At 32.9% G+C, this 27291-nt stretch overlaps 1 protein-coding gene across 1 annotated transcript in view; it reads right to left on the bottom strand.

The window, feature by feature from the left end:
- AP4E1 (adaptor related protein complex 4 subunit epsilon 1) overlaps positions 1-27291 on the bottom strand; it is a 75833-nt gene that overhangs the window by 38989 nt on the left and 9553 nt on the right. Inside the window, exons 4-14 of the mRNA XM_079129901.1 lie at positions 25535-25608; positions 24284-24405; positions 20129-20288; positions 18612-18778; positions 15570-15643; positions 8676-8798; positions 8466-8575; positions 6058-6197; positions 4847-4959; positions 4637-4755; positions 1510-1812 (exon numbers count right to left, since the gene is read on the bottom strand). Of these exons, the coding sequence (XP_078986027.1) occupies positions 1510-1812; positions 4637-4755; positions 4847-4959; positions 6058-6197; positions 8466-8575; positions 8676-8798; positions 15570-15643; positions 18612-18778; positions 20129-20288; positions 24284-24405; positions 25535-25608 (1505 nt within the window). The remainder of the gene's footprint in view (positions 1-1509; positions 1813-4636; positions 4756-4846; positions 4960-6057; positions 6198-8465; positions 8576-8675; positions 8799-15569; positions 15644-18611; positions 18779-20128; positions 20289-24283; positions 24406-25534; positions 25609-27291) is intronic.

Here is a 27291-nt window from a genome sequence, read left to right as displayed (position 1 = left end):
AAGTCAACTTAAAACACTTGCAATTATTATTAATTTTACTGCACAGAATATATTTTTGAATATCTAATACGTTAGAGCATCATATCAAGTGCTATGATTCAAACCTTCAGAGTTTCAAACCTTCAGAGGACCTGTAACCCACCAGAAGATACATACCTGTTATGAGTTAGAGTAACTGGATTTTTCTCTGCTGGGGGCTAAAATCAATGGTACTGGCAGAGTTGGTACCTTCTGGATCCCCCAGGGGAGAATCCATTCGTTGTCTCTCTGAGTTTCTCTCTAAACTGCCTGTATTCCTCGGCTTATGGCCACATCATTCCAATATTTGCTTCTATTATTACTCTGCCTTCTCTGACCCTTGTGAGTATATTATAGCATGACTACCTAGACAGCCTAAGATAACCTCCCTGTCACAAAATATTTAATTTTATCATATTTACAACATTTTAACACTTAAGGTAAGACCTGTAGTCTTCTGTGATTAAAATATGAACATCTTTGGGGGCCTTTATTCAGTCTCCCACAGTGAAGAAATGATAAAGATGATGACAGGGAAGGGAAAGGGAGATGAGAAAAAAATGAGAGAAAGAGATAGCATAGATAACTCTAGAATTGCTTCCCCTGACTTAATTTAATGTATAAGTGGCACCTCACATTCTGAATTTGGAGTTTCAATGCAATTCTTAAGAGATGTGGACGTGTCATCATTGTCATCTTTTATTGGGGGAAAAGAAAAGTGTAGCTACTCCTAATGTACTACTATGAATAGCATATTCATTCATCATTTAATGAACATATCTAAAATGCCTAATAAATGCTAAAGTAAGGCCTTTGCTTTTGAGTTGCTATTGAAAAAACATTAAAAATGTTCAAAATTAACCTGATATGAAAACTTGAGTCAAAACTAGTGGGAACATTGCCCATTCTCTTCTCTTTTTCAATTATATGACAGGTAATACACAAAAATTCAACAAATCTGGCTTCCTTTTAGAAATTTTCTGATTCACACCAATCTCAGGGAAGGGATGATATGAATTAAGAAGATGAATAATAACTGACAATTTGAGATTGAAAGGTGTGATAGCTAAAAGTAAAGGTGGCTGATCAGGTTCCAAAGCAGTATTTAGAGAGTAGATGGACAATATGAATTGAGAAGCATTTTTTTTTTTAAACAATCTCAAAGAAAATAGAGTATGACTAAAATTTCAAAGGAGATAAATATAAAGGAAATTCATGAATTAACATATATTACAAGAGACTGTCACAAAATATAAAGATTTTTACTGCCATTCTTCAGGAGAGATACTCTAATCTTCCTAACAATTTAGAATTTGTACTAAATGGAAGTTCTCAAATTCTCTCTTCTACCAATGTGAGAAAACTACAGCCTTCACCCTAAATGCTACAGAAACTACATTTTGATATATTCCTTATATATATCACAAATGCAAGAATTACTCTATGTTTAGACAACACAATTTTTAAAAAGATGGAACACAGATGTCTTACCATCATTTCTTCACAACTCTTATCAATTGGAAGTAAGCTCTTCATAAGTTCTACATTCTCATGCAAATATTTTAATTCAAATGCATGCTGTCTCATACAAGTATCCAGAGAGATAGTAAATTCCTGGATTAACCTCTCAACTAGATTAGAAGAATGTGCTTGGGGTGTCAACTTGGTCACAGCAGCAAACAACCAGGCTTTTGTTTCTGAAGAAATGGAGTCATTCATAAGTAACTTGTAGAGCCTGGTTATAACATCCTCCGGTGTTTCCTTTTCTAAGAGGTAGGAATACTCTCCTAACACCTATGGATAAAACAAAGATTATATACACAGATATCAAGTTATACAGTAATCCACATGCAGAAACCTAAACAAAGTAAATTTAATGTAGAAACCATTGTTTTTTATGTACAAAATTATACCAAGAATTGTATGCTCAATACAAAAGAACTAGAATGCAATACAAAAATGTTTTCCACATGCTTGTCATTAACAATATATAAGCAAAATACTTTTATAACAGTTTTCTTCTGAACTTTCAGAGTTAGTTGTCAGTTTTTAAAGTCACTTTTCAGTGAGAATTTAAATCAGTGGTTGTCATATGCTAATATGTATGAGAGTCACCTGAGATATTTCACAAAATACAGATTTTCAGTCCATCCTCAGATATTCTAATTTAGCATGGTTGTGATGGGGATCGAGGGTATACATCTAGACAAGCACTGGCTAATTCTGATATAAATGATCCACAGAATAGACTTGGAGGAATGCTGATCCACATTACCTATCCCTTTTCTTACATCTAACTTACTCAAGTGACACAGTTCTATGGACCATAAAATGATAATTCAAAGAGTAGGAGATCTTTCTTAAATGGTATTTTGGACTTTTTTTTGGTACCAGGGATTGAACCCAGTGGCACTTTACCACTGAACCACATCCCCATCCCTTTTTATTTTGAGACAGGTTCTCACTAAGTTGCTTAGGGCCTCATTAAATTACTGAGGCTGGCTTTGAACCTGAGGTCCTCCTGCCTCAGCTATCCAACCCACTGGGATTACAGGCATGTACACCACGTCCAGCTCTCCAAATTTAAAAAAAAAAATTAACAGCAATTCTATACATTTTATGCACCTCAATATCGAAACCAAATAGAATAGCAAAAAAAAATAAAGAAAACAACAGACTCAAATATCTCTTGAACATAGATTCAAAAATCCCAACAAGTTCTTAAGGAATCTATACTAAAGAAACTCAGAATACTGAATGCAACCAAATGATCAAAATATGAAAAAGTGTATATACTAGCAACAAACACATGGAAATCAAAATCTAAAATATCATACATTCATAATTGCTCTAAAGAAAATGAAATAAGCATAAAAATATGTATAGGAATTATATGCTATAGGAAGAAATCAGACAGTCTAAATAAATATAGTGACATGCTATGTTAACGGAGAAAACAAAATTAATGGTCACCAAATACATCAATCAATTTTGGAAGGATTATCAGCAAAATAAATAAGACCCATTATTCTGTAATTAATCTCATTCTTAAGAAATTAATATTGAATTTTTCTAGAAGTGTCATGCTCTCTGCAATTCAATTTTTTAAAAAATCTTTTTATTTGTTCTTTTTAATTATACATGACAGTATAATGTATTTTGACAGATCATATACACATGGAATATAACTTCCAATTTTTTGGTTGTATATGATGTATAGTTACTGATTGCATATTCATGTATGAACATAGGAAAGTTAAGTTCAACTCATTCTACTATCTTTTCCATTTCCATTCCCCTCCCTTCTCCCCACTCCCCCCCACAAATCTGATTAACTTCCATTCCCACCCTGCCCCCATTGTAAGCCAGCATTGGCATATCAGAGAGATTTGGCCTTTGGTTTTTTTGGGATTGGCTTATTTTACTTGGCATGATAGTCTCCAGTTCCATCCCACTTACCTGCAAATGCCATAATTTCATTCTCCTTTAAGGCTAAGTAATATTCCATTGTGTATATGTAGCACAGTTTTTTTATCCATTTATCTGTTGAAAGGCACCTAGGTTGGTTCCATAGCTTAGCTATTGTGAATTGAGCTTCTATAAACATTGATGTGGTTGTGTCACTGTGGTATGCTGATTTTAATTCCTTTGGTATAAAAAGAGGAGTGGGATAACTGGGTCAAAAGGTGGGTCCATTCCCAGTTTTCTGAGGAATCTCCATACTGCTTTCCAGAGTAGTTGTACCAATTTCCAGTCCCACCAGCAACATATGAGTGTATGCTTCTTCCCACATCCTCATCAACATTTATTTTTACTTGATATTCTTAATACTTGGCATTCTGACTGGAGTGAGATGAAATCTCAGTGTAGTTTTTTTTTTGTTTTGGTTTGGTTTTAAGTTTTTTTTTTTTTTCTCAGTGTTGTTTTAATTTGCATTTTTCTAATGCAATTCAATTTTAAATGGCTGAGTAAAACACACTGTATATAGGCAGACAGACCTAAATATAAAAAATAGATGCAGATATAGTGAAGCAAATGTAATTAAGAATGTTAACTGGGAAGGTAAATTTCAGCTTTCCCACAGATGAGAAAATAAACTATGAGATTATAAATCTGTGGGGTTTTTAAATTTTATTTTATTTTATTTTACTGGTTATTCTTGGTTATACATGACAGTAGAATAAGGAAAGAATGACTTTATGACATTTGCCAGTAAATGGATGATTCTGGAGAATATCATGCTAAGCAAAATAAGCCAATCCCAAAAAACCAAAGGTCAAATAAATCTGTTTTTTTAAACCACTACATTTGTGGTAACATTGTTTTATAGTTATAGGAAGCTAATATATAAAAGATATGTAAATTTCACATATTCAAACATGGACTCACATAAAAAACATAACATATTTGTAAACACAGATATCTCAACATCCACCCATATTTAAAAGACCAGACAAGTAAGATGGCAGAGAGAAAGAACAAACAAGTAAATAGTTAGTAACTTGGGAAAGAAAATGATGTCTGAAGCAATTAGCTTTAGAACAGAATGATTTCTGGAGGAAAAAAATGTTAATATTTGGTTTTTATAAAAATTTATTATGAAATGCACTTTGCTCACCCAACTCATAACTTGAAGAAATCTCTGTGGATAAAATGCATTTTCCATATCTAGTAAAGTAAGATAAGACTGAACTGCATAGAGCCTCAATTGCTGATCTTCTGTTTCATCATCAAAACCTACAAAGAAATTGATACACCATTTTAATTTCCACTAAATTCCCTAATGACTCTGTAATGAAAAACATTTAATTTTAAAATCTTTACCAACCTTCTGCTAGCAGTCTCAGAAAGTTATTGGGAATATCAGGATGCATTACATCTCCTCCCACTGAAAACACAGCATTCATTGTCTGAATAAACCATGCATTATCAGGAGCATATGTGTCCACAGTGTTAAGAACAAGTATACTTCTAAATGAAATTATCTTTCTATAGCAATCTTTTTTACAAAAAAGGCCCCAGTTCATCTTTATCTTTAACCTCTGCCATAACATGTTCTATGCCCCAATTTTTATGTAAAATGTCTGCTCAATAAAAGTCTATTTAATAAACTGCATTTATATCACTTTATCTAGCAGTAGGCTTACACATAATAGGTATCCAATAAATAAATGCAAAATAAATGAAAGAAATGAACCAGCTGATTAGGAACAAATAAATAAAGAAAAATCATATACACTTCAGAGAGGTTAAATGTTGTGGTGTGTCTACCTGAACAAGTTATTTAACCTTTTTTCTAATATGTTCTTCATCAGTTCTAAAAATTCTATCCTGCTGCTGGTCAGTGCTATAGCACTGTCTGGGATAAACTACACTTAAACAATTTTTAAGATAATTTAATTAGTATTACTCACCCTTTTTCTCTTAGAATTAAATAACAGATATCTTTAAAGGAATGCAATATCCTCATGACCAATAAAGTTCCTCTTTTTAAAACAGATTGGAGAAAAGTAAATTACCAGTGGAGTTTCCAACTACTTTATTGTGACAATTCACAATATAAACAGTATCATAAAAATACATTTCAGGATCCTGACCCTCCACCTTATCCTCTCCTACCCCAAAAAATGACTTTTACTTAGAAAAGGAAAAGAAGTTGAGTAGGAAGTAAAGTCAAAGATGAGAAGAGACTCATTATCATGAGAGAAAGAGAGAGCAGAGACAGAAAAAAAGGAAAAGAAGGGAAAAAAGAGACAGAGAAAGAACAAATGAGTGAAAAAACGAACAAACCAGGTAGGGGCTCCTATGTTTTCCTGCTTAAAATACTAACCAACAAATAAAAGAAACCAGGGAAAAAGCCATTCTCCAAGAAATCTACATAATTTCCTGCCTACAACAATGAGAGACTTAAGTATCAAGAGTGCAAGGTATTGGTGGAACTCCGACCTCAACTTGCAAGTAACCATATATATGCCAATCATTTTAAAGTTAGTGCGTAACTAAAGGTATTTTATGACTCATGGTCCAAACAAAGGATATTTCTCAGCCAGCTCAGCTATTTTGCCAACCAAATTGACAATGATATACTCTTCTTTACTCTGATGTAAATATTCAAGCATTTTCTGGACAATAACTGTTACATTCTGTGCATTTGTAATTCTGTAAAGAAGTTCCAGAGTCTATTTAAGGAAGAGAAATAAAAATAGCATTATAAAACTATGCATGATAACACCAATAAATATAATAATAATAATGCAGATCTATTGTTTGCAATCAGTTAGTAGATGATCAAGAAATACAAATTTTAACTAAAAAATAAAAAAAAAAGCTTAAGTAAAAATTAGCTGGGTGTGGTGGCACACATCTCCACTCCCAACTTGGAAGGCTGAGGCAGGAGAAGTGCAATTTTGAGACCAGCCTCAGAGACTTGGCATGACTTTGTCTCAAAAATCAAATAACAAAGCCAGGTGCGTTGGTGCACACCTGTAATCCCAGCCACTCAGGAAGCTGAGGCAGGAGGATCACAAGTTCAAAGTCAGCCTCAGCAAAAGTGAGACAATAAGCAACTCAGTGAGACCCTATTTCTAAATAAAACACAAAATAGGGCTGGGAATGTGGCTCATTCCTGAGTTCAATCCCCTGTACCAATAATAATAATAATAATAATAATAATAATAAAGCTGGGGATGCAACTCAGTGAGCATGTTTGCCTAGCATGCACAAGGCCCTAGTTCAATTTCTAGTACTCCCCCCCCCCCCAAAAAAAAGTAAGATTATTTTCAAAAAGTAAACTGCAATCAATCTCAAAAGGTAAATATTTTCTATTGGGACAATTAAGATATTTCTATCATTTCTATATGGGAGAACATGTAAAAACTAAAAAGTTAAAAGGTTTATAATATATTTTCTAAAAATGTAACAGCTCCTAAATGTTAAATGTACATTACTTATGTCTATGGTTGTGTGTGCAGGCACACGTGTGTGTGTGTGTGTGTGTGTGTGTGTGTGTGTGTGTGTGTGTGTATTTTCTAACTCATTTCTAAATAAGAGTCCAATAATTACATATATTAATAAGAAAACTGTACTTAAGTCAGTCCTGTTCAACTAATCCTATTAGTAGTTAATCACACAAAGAAAACACATGTTCTATATATCTGGTATAGCAGAAGGACTGTGTAATTAATTTTTATTTTGTTGCCCCGGGAGCTTTTTCTATAATACCTACAAACAGAAATTTATACATTTGCAAACTTCCCAGATTCATTTAAGGCAGGTAACAGGTAACAATTTTCAGATGATTAAAAATATGAATAAATATATGTTACATATGTTAATATGTACTTAAGTATGTATATGAGGGTAAACTCAATATTTTTATTTCAAAAATGCTTTTTAAAAATAAATTCATTATTTTTTTAAAATTACAATTGTTAAATGTAATATAGTATTCATCCAATAAGCTCTCTTATTTTTATCTCACTACTCTTAAGATATTAAGAGGTTTAGTACATCCTATTTTTTTTTAACTTTACTAATTTTTAGATCAGAAATAAAATTTTGCACTCTTCTTAACTCTTGTATGGAGTTAAATGGCCTTTTCAATGAAGATACTCTTGAATGAAGCTACAGAGTGATTTCTCTTGAGAAATTAATTCTCACAAGAATAAATAGAAATATTTATACTGACACCCAACAGGACACTGAAATAATTTTACAAAAGGAAAAAGTTGAAACAGAACTAAGTAAATAAATGTTTACTCTCATACATGGAAGTTAAAGAGGGAAAAAAAAAAAAGTCATCTCATGAAAATAGAACAGTCTGATAGAGGAAAGGACCAGAGGAGGGTAAGGGGAGGTATTGGGGAAAAAAAATGATGAAATCATGCTATATTCATGTATGATTAGGTCATAATGAATACTACTATTATATATAACTATTACATACCAAAAAATTTTTTTAAAAATAGAACTAAGTACATAATTATATCTTTTCTTCCAAGAAGCTCAAATCATTTTATGGATATCTTAATTCTTTCAATATTCCTATCTAAGTTAATTCAGTAACTCATTTTACATATGTAAAAGAAAATAATGGGAAAATATTAACCATCATAAATTATAACATGTAATAGGAGTACATCTTATACTGTACCAATAAGTCCTAGAACTAGAATTCATGTCTCTATTGGTACAATGCTTAAGTCAAAAAGATATTAATGAAGCCATACAGATAATTAGAACTAACCTCTTCAATCCATTAATTTAAAAACATTCCTACAGATGTTGATGATACTTTAAAATGTTACTTAAACTTTAGAATTAAATATATGCAAAAATTTAAAATACACAAACACACACTACCCAGCACTTTAATCTCTCTTCAGAATACTGACAAAAAGTTTTAAAACTTTAACACTTCAAGTGCATTATTCAAAATACCAGTTTACCTCTCTTTTAATAATGGGATCAGGATGGTCTAAGCATTCAATTATTGTCATCTGATGTTGAAGAGCCAGAGTAGGATCCTGTTGGATAACATAGGTAAGAGCCTTCAGTCCTAGAAACAAAGAGTACATTATATGAAGTGACTTGAAACAAATATCCAGAAAATTTCAAAAGTTCTCTATAACTTTCATCAAAAGAATCCATTGACTTACCTAAATATTTAAGATTTATTTTAGGTGAGAGAACAAATTTTCCAATGCACTTGGCAGCCTTCTCAAGTAATTCTGACTTAGGATAAATAGAATAGACTGTATGTACACATTCAAACAAAATAGCTAGAGAAAGAAAATATAAAAATGAAAGATATCATATTAAGGTACAATACATGAACATAACTGTGTAGAGCTTGTACCTTAAAAAACTAACTGGAAGATCAGTTCTAATCAAAAATATTTTTTATGGAAAATTTTCAAGGAACTACCTTTACTATTTCCAGGCTTATATAGTTATTAGGACTAAGTTATCACAGTACAATTTAAAGAATATTACATTACTAATGATAAGAATGATATGTTCATTCATGCAACAAATATTTACTGACCACCTCCTATGTGCCAGACATGGTATTAGTACTATGAATACAGCAGTGAACAAAACAGAGAAGAAAAATCCCTATCCTTAAGGAGTTCACATTCTAATAGGCACTTAAGCAATATATTCATGATTGCTGTGTAAACAGATCTTTCCAACTCTCCCTGACTGCTTTAAAATAATTTATTCTCAGGTAGTTTCTACCACATACACAGAAAATGCATCTGTAGTTTATTTAAATATGATCATTTGAGGGTGTTCTAACATTTATTACAAAGACAGGATCACTATTTTAAATTCTTCAAGCTACTTTAAAATTAAATTCACATATACAGAACAGTCTAGTATACAACTTGATGCTGTAGAAATTTAATTTTCCAATACAGTCAACAATATGAAAACTACAATGATCAAAGTGGACACTAAAATGTTTTCAAATTCTTTTAAATGTGAATTGAGGATTTGGAGTTTTGCCATGGTAGAGTAGAATCAATGAGACATCATTAAGCCCCATAGGTCCTATGGAATCATAGTATCAGAAATGAGATACAGTGAATGCACAGAATCAGATAACTTAAAAACAGTTGTACTACAAACTGAAGCTTATCAAGTGTCAACAGAACTACTCTTTATTTCCAAAGCTTAAAGCATAACAATCAGACACTTTCTTCATGTATAAGACACATTCTGCGTATTCAACCTGCTACGTTTTACACTATCAATTAATTAACTATCAATTAATGCACAAACTTTAGAAAAAATATTATATAATCTACTCCATAGAGAGGAAAAAAATGAGGATCTGAATTACTCTTTATCAAGGATTCTAACTGTACCATGAATACTATATAGTAAGTTAAATGAACTTAAAAATGTTTTACATATTTGGAGGATATGCTTTTCAAATGTCTTTACTCTGCACTGTGGAGGAAAAAAAGAGATGACTTTGATTTTGTGAACTAAATAAAATAACCAAAGAGAACTTTGACCCACTAACTACCTAAGGAAGGAATGGGCAAACTTCTGCAATCCAGCCTTCAATCCGTTTTTATAAGCCTATGAACTAAAAATGATTTACATATTTTTTAAAATTTGTATAAAAAGAAAATCCAAAATGTGTAATAGAAACCCATGTGACCTGCCTAAAATATTTACTGTCCTTGCCTCCTGTGTTAAAACAAAAAAAAAAAAACCTGTCAAACTCTGAACTGTCATGGCAACCCTGAGATTAAAAATGATGATGCTCTGTTTTCCACGATAACTAACAAATTTTTCTTTGCAGTAACCTGCCACTGAGAACTCTCCTGGTACCAAATTTGTTTTACTAACTAAAACATGTCATTACCTACCAAAAATATACACTCATATATAGATGCTCATAAGGTTTCTGGGATGCTAGGAAAAATTAATAGTTCAAAATTACAGTTATTATTAGTCTCCTGAGGCATAATTGGGCTGAAAATCAATTCAATGGACTTTTAAATTATTTTCCCACCTAGAGCTAAGTCCTTTTGTTCTCTAACTAAAAAAAAAAAAACTTAAGTATAGTCCATAATTGAAAGAGCCGCTACTTGCTATCTCCTCTTTGCAGTGGTTAAAAATGAGTGCACTCCTAAGAATTTCTATACTTAAAAACATAGCATGGGGCTGGGGAGATAGCTCAGTTGGTAGAGTGCTTTGCCTTGCAAGCTCAAAGCCCTGGGTTTGATCCCCCCAGTACCGCAAAAAAAAAAAAAAAAAAAAACATAGCATGGAACTTTGTTTACTCTTCAGTAGCAACCCAGGTCTTAATTCAAATAATAAGTAAAATTTACCAAATTAAAACTGATGTCCTAATATTCATGACACTAATTTTATCAATGATATCTTGGGTTGGATTATACTCAAAGAAAATTTGAAGTTTTTCTGATACCTTATCCTTCAGACTGGATTTCACTTTCACTTTAAATCTCTATCTACTAATACCATTCCCGCAGGGGAAGTGAGGAACTGCCCAAGATGGGTGAAAGTCTCCACTCTGCCTCCTTTAACACTTGGAGAGGGAGATACTCCTTGTCATTGCTGGGGAGGGTGGTTATCTGCTGATATCCCCTGCCTATGAGAGGGAGAGGTACCTCATTACTGCTCCTACAAGGACTCCACTAACACTGTGAGGGGTAAAAGCCCTGACTCCACCAGGATTCTTTTAACACAACCCCAGCAGAAAGAGTACCTCATTAATCCTCACTCCCAAGTGGATACGAAATTCAGCCTTCCCACACTGCTTCCACTGAATAGGCATGAGAGTGAGGCCTTCCTGACTGATAGGAATAAAATTCCAGCTTCCCTCTAGGGCTCCTCTACCACTACCCTAGTGGGGAGAGTGAGAGGTTGGGGTAGCTCATTATACCTGGTGAGAATGGAAATCTTTGGTCTCCATTTGACCTTTGCTGGTGGGTAGTCACTTTTTTTCTGTGTAATGCTTGGCTAGAATAGAACGTTTATTGTCTGAAAGTTTTCTGTCTTGCTAATTTTGTCCTTTTCTTCCTGGTCATTGGGGGTTTTTTCATGCCTGTTGGCATTTCCAGATTGCTAGTTCTCCAGTACCCAGTAGAGGTATATGAGGCAGAAAGAAAACCCAGGGTACTCAACACTGTGTCATTCCTTGTGACTCAGGTCCCCAACCAGCTTGACGTCTTTTTTCTCCACCTTCCTGAGTCATATTTTTCTTACATTATTAATATCCAGGTTTTTAGGTAAAGTTAGTAGGAAAAAAGGGGGGGAGCACTTAATATCTACTTTTGATGGCTCTGTCCCTTATATTCCATTTTACATATTTCTCCTAATTTACAAGTTTACTAAAAATGTCATCCTCACTTTAGTATCACTCTGCTCCAAAATTTCTCATAGCTCCAGATTTATAAGTCCAAATTTATAAGTCTGCCATGAGAGGAACTTCACAATGTAGCCTCCCCACCATGATCATCATTCAGAATGGCAAAACACTGTTCTCTGAAACTGTTTTAAACACCCCCAGTTCTATACCTTCTCTCAAGTCCTTCTGCCTAGAAGCCTCTTCAACCTCTCTTCTGCCTACCTAAATCCTACTGTCTTTCAGGATCCTACCACACCTACTAATCCTCATCCTTGCCCTCAAGCCCACAGTGATCTCCATCACCTCTGAACTGCTATAATAGTTACTCCCTATACCATTTCTTCACATTCTATATACTGGTATATAGTTTCATGAATAGGATATCTTTTCTATTATACTATAAATTCTTTAAAAAAAAAAAACTACAGCTTATACTTCTTCATATCTCTTATACCACCTTATACAATGCCTGGCACACAGCAGATACCCAATAAATGTCTTTGATGTACTTTATTTCTTGACACTAAGATAAGTTATAATAATGGATCTTCCATAAAAATATGGTTTAGAAAGTACTGAGACTGAAACCCAATTAGGTAAGTAATTAACTTTCCCTTCCTCTAAATAAAGCATATTACTCATCGATTAACCCCGTGCCAAATACTGGAATATGCTGGTCAATGAGACAGACATAATCCCTGCCTTATGAAGCTTATAATTTAAAAATCACATTCTTAAACAATACTTAAATTAGTTTATTCTCGAAAATACTCTACCAATGATACAAGCAATGTAAGCTATAAACTGTATCAATACAAATATGGGGAAAGCATAACAATGAAAAGCGAAAAAGGAACAACAGAAACTCTAAGGTCTTGGTGGGAAGGTTAAACACTGAACCAACAGCCTATAAATGTAAAAATTGTTGGTGATGCATCAAGCAATAGTAACAAAAGGGTCCTAATGGAGAACGTTAAAAAATATTTCCTCAGGTATACAGTATTCTCCAAGGCAAAAGAACAGGTAAGAGTAGTTATCTCCAGGAAGGGGATCTGGGTGGTGGATGATAAGGGTAGGAGAAAGACTTACTGTTCATTGTATACCCTTTTGTATCTTTTGAATTTTGAACCATGTGCATATATTACCTATTCAAAAAATAAAAAAATTAAAGCTGAAATGTCAATTATAATTTAAAAAAAACTTTCTGCAAAAAAAAAAAAAAAAAACAAATTCTAAACTAATTTTTAAACAGAATGCTTCTTTTTTTTTTTTTTTTTTTTTTTTTTTTTTTTGTGTGTGTGTGTGTGTGTGTGGTGCTGGGAATTGAACCCAGGGCCTGTGTGTGTGTGTGTGTGTGTGGTGCTGGGAATTGAACCCAGGGCCTGTGCATGCGAGGCAAGCACTCTATCAACTGAGCTATATCTCCAGCCCTAAACAGAACTCTTCAAGTCTTTAAAACCCTTAACCGGGGCACCAATTACATCACATACAAAACACTTTCATTTACTTCAGCAGCTGGAAAGATACTGACCCTCTGTTGAACCTTCTGACAGCTCTTGGTTGAACCATCTGCCTTAGTAAGGGTCATCCTCATCTGTGTCCCCTTATTCTTACTGCATAAGCAGAAACCTAGATAATGTCATCAATTCACTACAACATGTACTCATCAAGAAGAGGGCTGTGTCTACCTTATTCTTCCTTTATCTCCCACACGTAACACAGAGGAAGACATTAAATCCAACAACTCTTTCCTCAATATGTACCTTATTTAAAACAAACATCAAGTTTTTATTTCACAGGTCTTCAATAAATACAGGTTGAACAAATCAATAAAGCACTCTTATTGCCTTAATTACCATTTGTACATACAAAATATAAATCTTTCCTTCAAAATTTACTATTCCACCAAGTGCAGTGGTTCAGGCCTATAATCCCAGCTATTAGAGAAACTGGGGCAGAAGGATCTCAAGTTTGAGATCAATCTGGTCAACTTAGCAAGACCCCGCCTCAAAATAAAAAAATAAAAAGGACAGGAAATGTAGCTCAGTAGTAAAGTACCCCTAGGTTCAATACCCAGTACCAGGAAAAAAAAAAAATACACACACACACACACACACACACACACACACACACACACATTGCTATTCTAATTCATTACTATGTTCATTATTTTTCTGAACTAGTCTCATACATTTAATCCTTTATCCTTATAGTATTTGTCAAATACTTTTTATGTCACAGTTTTCTATCGAACTAGTAAGCTAGTTCAATTTCTACCCTCTGGTCTACTCTACATAGTTCTTAAAGATCCAGGTTACCACTGTCTGAAAGAAAAGTAATGCTGCTAATCTCCTACTTCATGGTACAGTGGGTCCTCTGTATCCACAGATTCCACATCTGTGAGTTCTACTCTACAGATTCAACTAGCTGCAGATCCAAAACATTTGAAAATAAAAATCTCAATCTGTACTGAACATGTAAGGTTTTTTTTGCCATTATTCCCCAAACAATATAGTATAACAACTATTTACATAGCATTTACATTCCATTAGGTATTATAAGTAATCTAGAGATGATTACATGGGAGTATGTGCATAAGTTACCTACAAACACTATGCCATTTTATATAAGGGACTTGAGCATCCAGGAGTTTGGTTGGGGTTGGCGCTGGGGGATGATTTGATGGTGAGGGTGTGGGGCACAGGGGTGGGCAATCCTGGAACCAATTCCTCCTAGATACAGAGAAACAATTTTACTTTACCAGGTTAAGAACATATTCTCATTTGAGATATATGTCTCAGTGCCTCTTCTACTGATCTCCTCCAAAGCATACAAAGTTTAAACAGTTTTACTTCCATCTTCTAAATTCTACAAGAATCTAAATTTCTTCACTAATCTTTCACTGACTGCTCAAAAACGAATAGTTTCAGGAAAAAAAAAATAGTTCCTCTCTCTGCTGAAAGTTTTTTAGTTACTCTCTCAGTTGTCTACCCTTCTCTCCCAACTTACTGTATCACTAAATTACCTTTTGAAATAATATAAAACATTTTACTGTCTCATCACACAATAACATTATTACTCTATGTATTTTTATCTATATCCTATTCAACCTTCAGATGTCTTCTTAAGCACCACTTTTCAGAAAAACCTTCCTTGTTCTTCTACTTGACTAAGACTAGTTGCTATATTCTACCAGAACACTGACTAATTCTCTCCTGTAACATTTACAACACCTGTCCCTTTCCATCTATGTAGTTTGTAAGCCCCATGATATTACTGTTTTATTCACAGCTGTATTCCAAGCACCTTGCATGGGGCCTGACAAATAACAGAAATTTAATTATTTGACAACTGACTAAAAACTTTCTTCAAATATAAACTTTTACAAAATATGCAACAGACTTAGTTAACCCCACAGTCAATTAGATACTTGATTAATGTTTTCAATGAAAAGACAAATTATAATGAATTTAGATCCATATTTAGAAAACGCCATAATTTCAAATTACTGCTATTGTACAATACTTACTTTAACCCAAAGAAGTACCTTAAAGTTAATGCACAAAATTCTATGGAATTTATGGAATTTTAATCACAAATTTAGCTATAGTACTGTAAAACACCATTAGTCATCAAAATAGCATGTATATACATTACCTACCATAAGTGACATTGTGATTTAACTCAGCTCTTCGTAAGGATTCATCAAGAACATCATACATTAATTCACTTGTCCTGTTTAAAAGACATTTTATTTGCAGTAGAATTATAGTATTCTAAACCAATAAAACATAGTTTTTCAAACTTCTCTCTCTTTATAACTGAGGATCTACAGAAGAGAAGTGAAAGAAATTCATTTTATGGTGAAGTTATACAAATTTCACTTCCAAAAGATTTCATTTGCTCTTTTCATGAGTTGAACTTCCTGCTTTATCAAAATTGACTAATTATACACATAAGTCAATAAATTTTTTCCTCACCTGTTCTATATTGACAAACTAGGTTATTTGACCAAATACACTATTTTTTATAATTTCCTTTGCAACAAAATATTTCCACCTGTTTTAAATTTATACAGTAATACCTGACACATCCAAATAATTCTGGACAGTATATTATCTGCTTCTTAATCAGTTTATTGTTTTTAAAATATCCAAATATTAGTCCTTCCTTTAAAAGAAACAAGGTTCTTTGGTGAGAAAAATTTTAACTTTCATTTATATTAATAATAAACATACATTTTGTGAAATTAACAGATTTGTGCCACTCACATTTCTGTGATCACTGATTATAGTGACCACAACTGAGCTGAGACAGATTATTAAAAAATAAATTAAAATTCAATGCCTATGGAATCCTAGCGCTCTGCCATCAAGCCTCCAAGAGAAAATTTCTTGCCAAGAGACCAATGTGAAAACTATCGCCTCTGAGTTGGTATTTTTGTATGTTTTACAAATTAGAGAAACACTAATGGGTGGAAGTACAACAAGCATATGTTACATATAATGGTCTTGCTGAAAAACCAAGATATAAAACAAACAAAAATATGAAGATAACCTAGGGCTATATGTGTTAGATATCGTGAATATTTTACATTTTCTTTAAAAAAATGTCTTATTCCAAATATAGAACTAGAAAATTTAATTTTAAGTGCATGTATTTTCATTCTGTCTTGACTAACATATAAATATCCAATAATAACAATCTAGGAATCTCTCATTTTATTATATAAGCATTTCTTCCAAAACAACAGGTATTACCAATCCTCTCATAAATCTTGGTAATACTACACCTAAGTTATAGTATAGTTTCTCAATATTAAAAGTTAATGTCTGAGGGACTGAGATTGTAGCCAGTGGTATAGCACTTGCCTAGCATGTGTAAGGCACTGGGTTTGATTCTCAGCACCACATATAAACAATTAAAGGTCCTTTGACAACTAAAAAAAAAAGTTAATGTCTGACATGAGAGTCATAAACAACTATATGAAATCTAGAAACATTTGTGAACATGAATGAGCCAAATGTTAATGACCTAAGAAGTACAATGCTATAAAACACAAGAAAATATTTAAACAATAGATAAAAAAGACTTTTCCAGGAAATTTTTTCTTTCAATTAAATACTGTAGAATTCTATTATCAAATAACTTGATGTTTACCTTCTCCAAATTCATCCATGAAGAAAATAAGATAATGACTTAAGTAAATAATTTGACTAAATGCCTCCTGACAATATATGATAGCATTGTCTCCTTTAGACCAATAAAATATAATGCTCTCGAGGAAACTAATAATTGAACTTGCTCTTGAACAAGTCAGAAAAAAAATTTAAAAATAAAAATAATATGTGTACATATACAGAGAAAGAGAGAATGATGAATCAAATATAAATAACAACTGATCTAGGAACCTCCTTACACCCTGCACCATTCTTGGAACTTAGAAAGTTTGCAAAATTGAAAAAGTATGGTAGCCAATATGATGGCACACACTTGTATTCCCAGCAGCTTGGGAGGCTGAGGCAGAAGAATCATAAGTTCAAACCCAGCCTCAGCCACTTAGCCAGGCCCTAAGCAACTTAGCAAGACCGTGTCTCAAAGTTAAAAAAAATAAAAAGGGCTGGGGATGTGATTCAGTAGTTAAGTGCCCCTGGGGTTCAATCCCTAGTACCAAAAAAAGAAAAAGAAAAAATATGGCAAAATTTAAACTTATCAAAAATACATATAGTTGGAAAGATAGCCATAAAAATTTTGACATATATCACTGGCTAAAAGAAATGATTCAAAACATCAATTTAAAAAGTGAAGCTCTCGCAGGCTGGGGTTGTGACTCCGAGGTACAGTGCTTTCCTAGCATGTGAGGCACTGTGTTCAATTCTCAGCACCACATAAAAATAAATGAATAAAATAAAGGTCCATCAACAACTAAAAATATATATAAAAATATTTTTTTAAAAAAGTAAAATTCTCACATCCAACTAGAGCAAGAGTTGGCAAACAACATCCCACAGGCCTCATCTGATAAGACACCTGTTTTTTAATGGCTGATGCTAAGAATAGTTCCTACATTTTTTTTTTGTTGTTGTTGTTGTTTTTTGTTATTTTTTGCAGTGCTGGGTACTGAACCCAGGGGCTCATGCTTGAGAGACAAGCACTCTATCAACTGAGCTATCTCCCCAGCCCAGTTCCTACATTTTTTAACAGTTGGGGAAAAAATCAGAAAGAGATTATTTCATGATGTAACAATTATACAAAATTCAAGTTTTAATATCCATAAAAAGTTTTCTTGGAACACAGTCATGCTCATTCATTTAGGTACTCTCTATGGCTGCTTTCATGCAATAACACCAGAGTGGAGTAGCTGTATATGGTACACATAGTCTAAAATATTGTCTGATCCTTTGCAGAAAGTTTTGCAACCTCTATTAGAATAATGAAGAAAGCTTTGCATGGAAGCCTACACTCCAGTTACCCTTCAAAATGGGGAGTATTTGGATAAGCTAAGTGCTAGGATTATGCCAGCAACCTGGAAGAATTTATTCACTTCTTTCACTGGTTTATTAACTATTAGAAGTTGTTTATTAACTATTACAAATTAAAGCAAAAAGTATCAGAATCTAATTTATCATGAAGCCTCCACATGACTAAAGCCTAAGGTTATCATACAGTATAAGATCATTAAGTAACTTACTTAGAAGTTTACCTTTGATCGTCTTTTCCTAGAAGTCCCAGTATTCTCAATAGCTGAATTTGTAACCATGGTGCTGGCACACTGTGGTAATTGAAATCTACTGGGAGCTTTCCTCCAACTACTTGCTTTAAAATAGTTACAAAACTCCCAGTCAAGTCTTTATATCCAGATGAATTCTCCTATATCCAAAAAAAGCAACTTTCGGTTAATAATAAAGTCTTATCAATATAAAACAGACTGGTTGAAATGCCATCTGGAACCTAACTTAAAACATGCAAACTTAGAAGCTTATGCTGCACATTGAATGAAATAGTGCTCTAATAATATATATATATATATATATATAATTTCTTCCACAATGAAATTCTTCTAGCTACCTTATCCAAAGTTAAATCATCCCCAGAAAAGTTTCCTCACTCCCTTTTTCCTACACATAATTTAATCACATTTCAAAAGTTCTTAAAATTACATCTTTCAATAGAATCCTTAATAGTCAATACTAGCAATAAAATCAAAAAGTAAAAAAGTAAAAAAATGGCATACTAAAAAGGGGCAGTAATACCACTGTTTTGTATGAAAAATAAGTGCTGTTTGCAATCTCTTAGCTCTGTGCAAAAGACCTTATGGAACTGAGTTAAATTCACTCTCACAAAAGAGCACAGCCAAGACTACTTAAATGTTCAAAGTCCCCAAAAACTGCCAAATAAAATTTTAATTAGCCATGCAATATGTAAACATATTCCTATTTCTGAATGAGAGTGCCTTGATTATCCTATCTGACTAATCTCTTGGACTGGTCAAATTAAATATACACTCCTTAAAATGAACATTAGATTCTTCATTGTAATTTTTATTAGGTATCAAGGGCACATTTTTGGAATGGACATAATTGCTCTTTCAAATTTTAGAGGGAAGAGAAGATTTAATATCAAATATGTCTAATATCAAGCATCTATTTATGCCATACTATTTTGGAATACAATGCATAAAAGACAAGCTTTGGTTCCAGATTTTAAGTGAATTCAACTTAAAATCTCTCACAGAGATATATAATTTTGAACAAAAACATTTCAGGCAATACAATGAGAATGAATTAGTATAAACCCATCATCATTTACAAAAATTTCTTACATACCATTCAAACCTCTTTCCTCTTCTGATATAGTATCAATGTACAGAGTCAACACTTGTAGTCTACCTGGCACAACCCCCACTGGCTTCCTCACTTCTACAAGCTGTTATACAGCTCTTGAGGCTATATAAAAAAGAACCACTGCTTGAAAAACCACAAATCTGCAAATTCAAATCACTTTCCTAGCTCTCATTTTTTCCACATTTCTTCAGGAAAATGAAAAAAAATGTAAGCATTTTAAAAAATCCAATTCTATAATGTGCCTACAATTATGTTACCAATAACTTGCAAAAAGTTAGTAATAGCCTAATATGTTAATTAAGTATTTTTCTTTTAGTTATATAATTACATTTTTCTAAAGCTAACTACTTAGTACTTGATGAAATTTCCAACTTACCTTAATCATTCTAAGGTATATGTGCAAAGAAGCAGCCATGACCCCAACATCTCTGTCACAAAGTGCTTTCCGAAACTTAATATGGATATGTTGTACTTGATTAGGAGCAATGAGATGGAATTTGTATAATGCCAAAACAGCTTTTCTTCGTATGATTTCCCTAAGGATAAAAAATTAAATCTAAACAAGATAATCTGAATCATTAGGCTTTTAGTTTGAAAATATTATGTGCCAGATGATTTCAAAATGTCAGCTATTACCTTAATCTAAAAAGAAATATAGAAAGTTACACTTATTATTAATTTCTTTATTCTAACATGACAAACTATAAAAAGTAATTATCTCTAGGAGTTAAGACCTAAAGAGTTTAACTGTCCATTTTATAAATCTCTCTGGTTTTGGAATTTTTTAATAAAATGCAAGTACTACTTTTTTTTTTTTTTTCTTTTTTTTTTTTTTGCGGTGTTGGGGATTGAACCCAGGGCCTTGTACTTGTGAGGCAAACAGCAAGTACTACTTTTGAAATCAGTTAAAACAAGATAAATTTCTTAGTTTTCTGATTTCATTTTTAAAAGCTTTATTTTTAGAAATTGAGAAAATAACCACTATTAAGTTTAAATCAGTAATAGGTAATTTCAGCTAGTAATATTAAAGTCTCTTAATTAACATTAAAAATTGTTTTTTATATCATGGGCAAGCATACTCCAAATACTCTGGAGATCAAATTCAGGGCACCATACATACTAGGCAGGCACTCTACCACCAAGCTACACCCCCAAAGTCCCCCTTTTCTTTTAATTTTTATTATTTCAGACAGGTCTCCCTACATTGCTCAAGCTGGCCTCAAACTCATAGTCCTCCTGCCTTAGTCTAATAGCTATAACTGAGATTATAGATATAGACCATTGCACTCAGCTCTCTATCTTATATTCTTTCTTTCTTTTTTTTTTTTTTTTTTTTTGGTACCGGGGATTGAACTAAAGGCACTTAACCACTAAGCCATACCTCCAGTCCTTTTGTGTATTTTATTTAGAGACAGGGTCGACAGGGTCTCACTAAATTGCTGAGACTGACTTTGGACCCATGATCCTCCTGCCTCCATCCCAAGCTACTGGATTACAGGCATGCACCACTGCACCAGCTCCTATCTTATATTCTTGACATAGTTTCCAATGAAATGTATTACTTATTATTCTCTCTCATGTCTATTTCTATGTATCTCATATCTATAGAGTACACTAGCAGTGATAACAATAATAGTAAACATGTCAGAAGTGAATAATTTAAATTTTAAGTGTTCCTTAATATATATTTATATTACCTAAAATCACAGAATCTCAAAATTGAGATTATTCAATTCAATACTTAATGTTCCACTAAGGAATTTTTTTTTTTTTGATACTGGGGATTGAACCTAGGGGTGCTCAATCACTGAGCCACATCACCAGTCCTTTTTATATTTTAATAGAGACAGGGTTTCACTGAGTTGCTTAAGGCCTCACTAAATTGCTAAGGCTGGCTTTGAACTCATGATCCTCCTGCCTCAGCCTCCCAAGCTGCTGGGATTACAGGTGTGCAAGATTTCTAACAAGTGGTCATCTAGCATCTGCTAAATTCTACTTAATAAACAACTCACTATCTTCCTAAGTAAACTATGTCACATAAATTCTTCTCACATTAAAAAAAGCAGATTAGCAACATATTTGTCATTAGTTTAATACTCTGGTAACTGCAAACTATATACCAACATATTGCCAATGAGTATTAACCAATGTTAATTCTGGCAGAGAATAGGTAAACAAGGTGAGGGAAAAGAATTACAAACTCTGAAAAGGCTCAAGAATCCCTAAGACTGGACCTAAGTGGTGGTACTAACACAAGACATCAAGAGGCTTGAATCTGGGCTCCGGGACTGATTTGTTGAAATATAGGCAGAGATCTAAAAGTTGAGCCCAAGTCTTGTCTCATATCTCTGTGATATCTACTGGCTCACCCATAGTTCTGTTCCATATTCTTTAACTCTTTACTGCTTAACATTGGAGTTAAGTATGGCCATAAACTGCAGAAACAAGGTTCAAAAAGTCTGAACTCCAGCCAGGATTTAAAATTAATCTACATGGGAAAGCAATAAGGAAAATATTAACAAGTGGTCTTTTAATTCTCAGAATGATTTCAAACAAATGGTCAGTAAGTATGGCCACCACAAAAGAGTGGTGGTGATAAGAAAAAAATTACACAAATGTAACAGCTGCTACAATCAAATCAACCGATAAACATCCAAGAAAAGTTAATATTTTACTTCCAACAACTAATTGTCCCTAATCATCCTCATCTTCCTAAACAAATTTAATACATAAAACATAATTATAATTTAAAAGACTGAAAAATCCTCTGATGTTATTCCACAGTTCTCAGTAAATGCTATCATTTGAGCTGGAAGATTAATAATCCAAGATTTCCTAAAGAATATAAATTATGGGGCTGGGGAGATAGCTCAGTCGGTAGAGTGGTTGCCTTGCAAGCACAAGGCCCTGGGTTCGATCCCAAGCACCCAAAAAAAAAAAAAGAATATAAATTATAAGACATTTTACTATCTTAGAACATTAAAAACATTGACTTAAAACATAGGAAATAAATGTTGTATGAGTAACCAAAAAAAAAAAATCTTCATCAAGAATGTATGTGTATCACCAGGCAAGGTAAGGCATACCTATAATCCTAGCAACTCAGTGGTTAGGTGTCTCTGGGTTCAATCCCCAGTACCAAAAAAATTAAGTGTATGTGTATAGAGCTGGAGATGTAACTCAGCAGTAGAGTACTTGCCTAGCAGGCACTGGATCCAATCTCTAGTACTACCAAAAAAAAGTACAAATAAAATACTGTAGTCACAAAGAGAAAAGGAAAATGACTGCAGACCTTTTACTAACTTTATTTTTATTTTATTTTTTTTAGTGGTATTGGGAATTGAACCCAAGTGTACTTTACCACTGAGCTACATTCCTGTCTTTTTTATTTTGAAACAGGGTTTCACTAAGTTGCCAAGGTCTTGCAAATTGAAATTGCTAAAGCTGGCAACTTGCAATCCTCCTGCCTCAATCTCCCAAGTCTCTAGGATTACAGGTATGGGTCATAGCACCCAGCCCTTTTTACTTACTTTAAAAATTGTGAAGTTAAGGGGCTTAGTCAAAACAAACTGTAAGAGTGGTAAAAAAGTGAATTAGAAAGTGAATTAAGTATGGTGAAAAAGAGAGTAGAAAGTGAAGGAATCTTATAAAAGCAGATTAGCAAAATACTACAAGTAATGTTAATTTAGATATATTCTGCTGTACAGTAGAATTTGAACATTGTGATTCTGATATAAAAAAGCATCTTCCCAATATACTGAAGCTTTAAATGAGGGCGAAAAAAATACACTGAAGCTTTGTATTCATAGCACTTGAATTATTTTCAAATGTTTTCTATTATTTCACTTTATACTCATAACAACTTTATGCGAACTAAGGAGCTTTGCCAATCCCACATAGCCAGGGGAAAAATAGGACCACTAAACATTAGTGGTACAATTAGGAAAAAAGCAAAGGATTCCCAAAGGCTGAATGTTTTCTCTGATACGCAATGCTAATTCACAATAGGGGGTGGGGAGAATAGTGATATTTTGGACTAAACAGAGGGGAGTAAAGGGAGGGAAGGGGGCACAGGGGTAGGAGTGACAGTAGAATGAATCAGATATTATTATTCTATGTGCATATATGATTACATGTGCATATATGATTACATGGCCTGTGCAACTCTACATCATGTATAACCAGACAAATGAGAAGTTATACTCCATTTACGTATGATGTGCCAAAATGCATTCTACTGTCATGTATAACTAATTAGAATAAATAAATAAATTTAAAAAGATTTTTAAAAAAGCAAAGAATTCCTGATACCAAGGCTTACTCTCTCTCAGTTTAACTTTAGAAAGTTTCCTAACATTCTTCTAAACACACATAAAAATAATGACAATTCTGTTGGAGACTTTTGTGTTATACCTGCCAGTCAAAGAATATTCTCTATCCCAGTAGCACTCTGTTCAAATTATAATAAAATTTTAGCTTATAAAACATAAGCAAAAAGGTGTAGACACCTTGGCCAAAAGAATTTACTTACTTGGAATGCTGAAGTTTATCTTCTATTAATGGAAGAACAGCTGGAATCATTTCTCGAGGGAAAATCTGGCTGACGATAGTAAGTGCCATACATACTTCTACCAGGTTAGTGCTCTGCAAGTCCTGGCATAATTGTTAAGCAAAGGAAATATTCAGTATAAATTCTGAAACTAGGGATGGCTAATTCAACATTGTAATGATCCTATATACTTAGTAATTTTCTCCTAACTTTATAATTAATTTGTACATGCAGACATATGTAATTTTATAGGCATAACCCTAATTATTTCATATACCTTAACTGTCAGTAGATAAAGATAGTCCAAAAGCATCTGATACAAAAGGAAACTATTTCCTGTTCTGATACTGGCCAAACTAGTCTCTTTTATTATAGCCTTGAAAACTTTTCCAAACCAGTAACAGAACATTTTATAAATTTTTCTTGTTTAATAATTAGTAGAGAGTTAAAAGGAAATCATTCCATGCAACTACTACAATTTTATACAATTATAAAATTCTAAAATTTATAAAATAAAATGATATGTTCCTATATACTTATTTATGCATATGGTTTATAAATCATTCTAACAGAACTTCAAAATATATTTTTTAAAGTTTGAAAAAATTTAAGCTGCTAGCAACTTTAACATAGCATATGACTTAAAATTCAGAAAATACCTCAAACACACACTCTCACATATCAAAATTGATGCAAGATCAAAGGAAAAAGCTCAACAATTCAATTATACTTCATTATTGATTTTGTTTAGAAGTTTAGAACAAAATTTTGTAAGGGTGGATTAAACTGTGTTTTTATCTGTACAATTCAGTTACTCAATATATTCTATGGCCATTTAAAATGACTTTTTGATTTTAAAGACCTCAGTTTCTCAGTTTATAGCTGTATCCCTTTAGAGTGAACCTAGAGAAAAAGACAACAGCATGCAAAGTGCTTCTAAGAGCCTAGCAATCGGGATTATAATTCCAAATGTGCATTTCAAAATGAAATAATAATATCAATAACAAATGATGCAACTGCAGCAGCTAGTACTTCGGTGTTTTACTTGATCCTCACAACATTATGAGTTCTACTATTTATCCACACTTTACAAATGCAGAAACTAATCTAAATGATCTTTCCATAAGCCCACTTATTTTCCAAAATTATTTAATTCAATGTAATTCAGAAGAAATGTCAGATGCCAGCAGGAATAATTGAAGACTTCATATTAACCAACATATGATATGATACCTTTACAACTGTATTCACAAGGAGAAGCAATAGTTCATGGTTTTCATGTAGAAATAAAGAAACAGCCAAATAACCTATATAAAAATTAAAAGGAAATGCCTAATTAGTACCTATGAAAAAAATTTTTCCCAAGAAAATTTTTCCCAAGAAGTTAAACAAAGCAATACTAAATTCCAAGTTTTAATCAAACAATAAGTTAGAGGTAAACATAAAAACAAATTGAAAATATGAGGTTAAAACACTTCAGTAAGAAAAACTTCAGGTATTCTTCATCCTGAAGTTTTTCAGAATTATCTATTTCACCAGGCATGTGGCACATGACTGTAATCCCAACAGTTTGGGATGCCAAGTTCAAAGCCAGTCTCAGAAACTTAACAAGGCTCTAAACGACTTGGCAAGACCTTGTTTCAAAATTTAAAAAAAAATAAAAAGGGCTGGGGATGTAGTTCAGTGGTTAAGTGCCCCTGGGTTCAATCCATGATAACAAAAACTAAAAATAATTACATATTTCACAGATGAATACCAACTTAAAACCCTTAAATAACATTAAAATATGCCTTCTATCTCTCTTGTGCAAATCTCTATACTATCAATCAAAACATTCTCTCTTATAGTCAAACATACAATTACTCAAAAACAAAATAATTATTGCAATTATTAGTGAGATACTGATTATTTGCATTACCGAGTGAACCACCTAATATCAGCACACATAATGTAAATCATATATTCAGTCACACACAATACCTTATTTTCTCAATCTGAAAACACGCTATTGAATGAGTAATAGCTGCAGAGGAAAGAAACACTGTCTACCACAATAAATGTACTCACGGGCTCAAAAAAGCATTTCTATTTCAATAATATTAAAACATTAAAAAGTATATTTTAAGATTGAGGAAGTATATTAATATAACAAATGCCATATACCTGGAATCCATATTTCAGGCCATTTTATGTGTCATCTCTCATGTTGACAATAACATTTATTAGACAGTTACTCTGGGTCAAGTACTTTACAAGCCTTATTTAATTCTTGAATCAACACTATGAGGGTAGGTATTATTGTTATGCCAATACAATAATGAGGCCAAAACAGGAGAAACTTCCCAAGGCCTACAGCTATTATATGCCAGGATTCAAAGCCAGACAGTCAGAGTCAATCCATATGTACTGCCTCTCTATGTATCATCATTGGTTTTTGTTCAACTCTTTTCAGACATGTCATTAGAGAGTCTAATATTAACTATTCCCAACATTACCCAGGATCCATAATCTTTCTGTTGGGCAACAGGAGAAACTTTTCTCGCCAAGAAGTAGAAGCATGACTGACAGTAACATCTTCCCTGACAAAGAAGAGGAGTTATTTCACAACAGAAAAAGAAAAAAAAAAAAAAAAAAACCCGACCAGATGAGGAAAACCTCAGAAGCACTTAAAGCAGAGATTAAGTCTTATCAGACTGCTGAGAACTCACTTGTTCATAAGTAACCCATATGAAGGCCAAAAACTCCGAAGATCATCTCAAGAAAACCTTATTCTATCTGTTACAATGAATATCCTAACTTTTTTTAACAATCAAAGAACAGAAGAAAAGATACTCTCTAAAATGAAAAAAGTTTTTAAAGCAAACAAAGAATAATAACTATGATTATGAAGTACATTTGATATGACTAAGTGAGTTATAAAATAATAATACAAGGATTTGACTCAGAAATTTAGGTTCACATTCTGGCTCCACCATTAGTTTTGTGACCTT

The sequence above is a fragment of the Sciurus vulgaris genome (assembly GCF_902686455.1).
Source record: "Sciurus vulgaris genome assembly, chromosome: 2".
Taxonomy (NCBI): Eukaryota; Metazoa; Chordata; class Mammalia; order Rodentia; family Sciuridae; genus Sciurus; species Sciurus vulgaris.
Note: the sequence above shows the minus strand (reverse complement) of the source record. Positions and strands in the feature narration are given on the sequence as shown.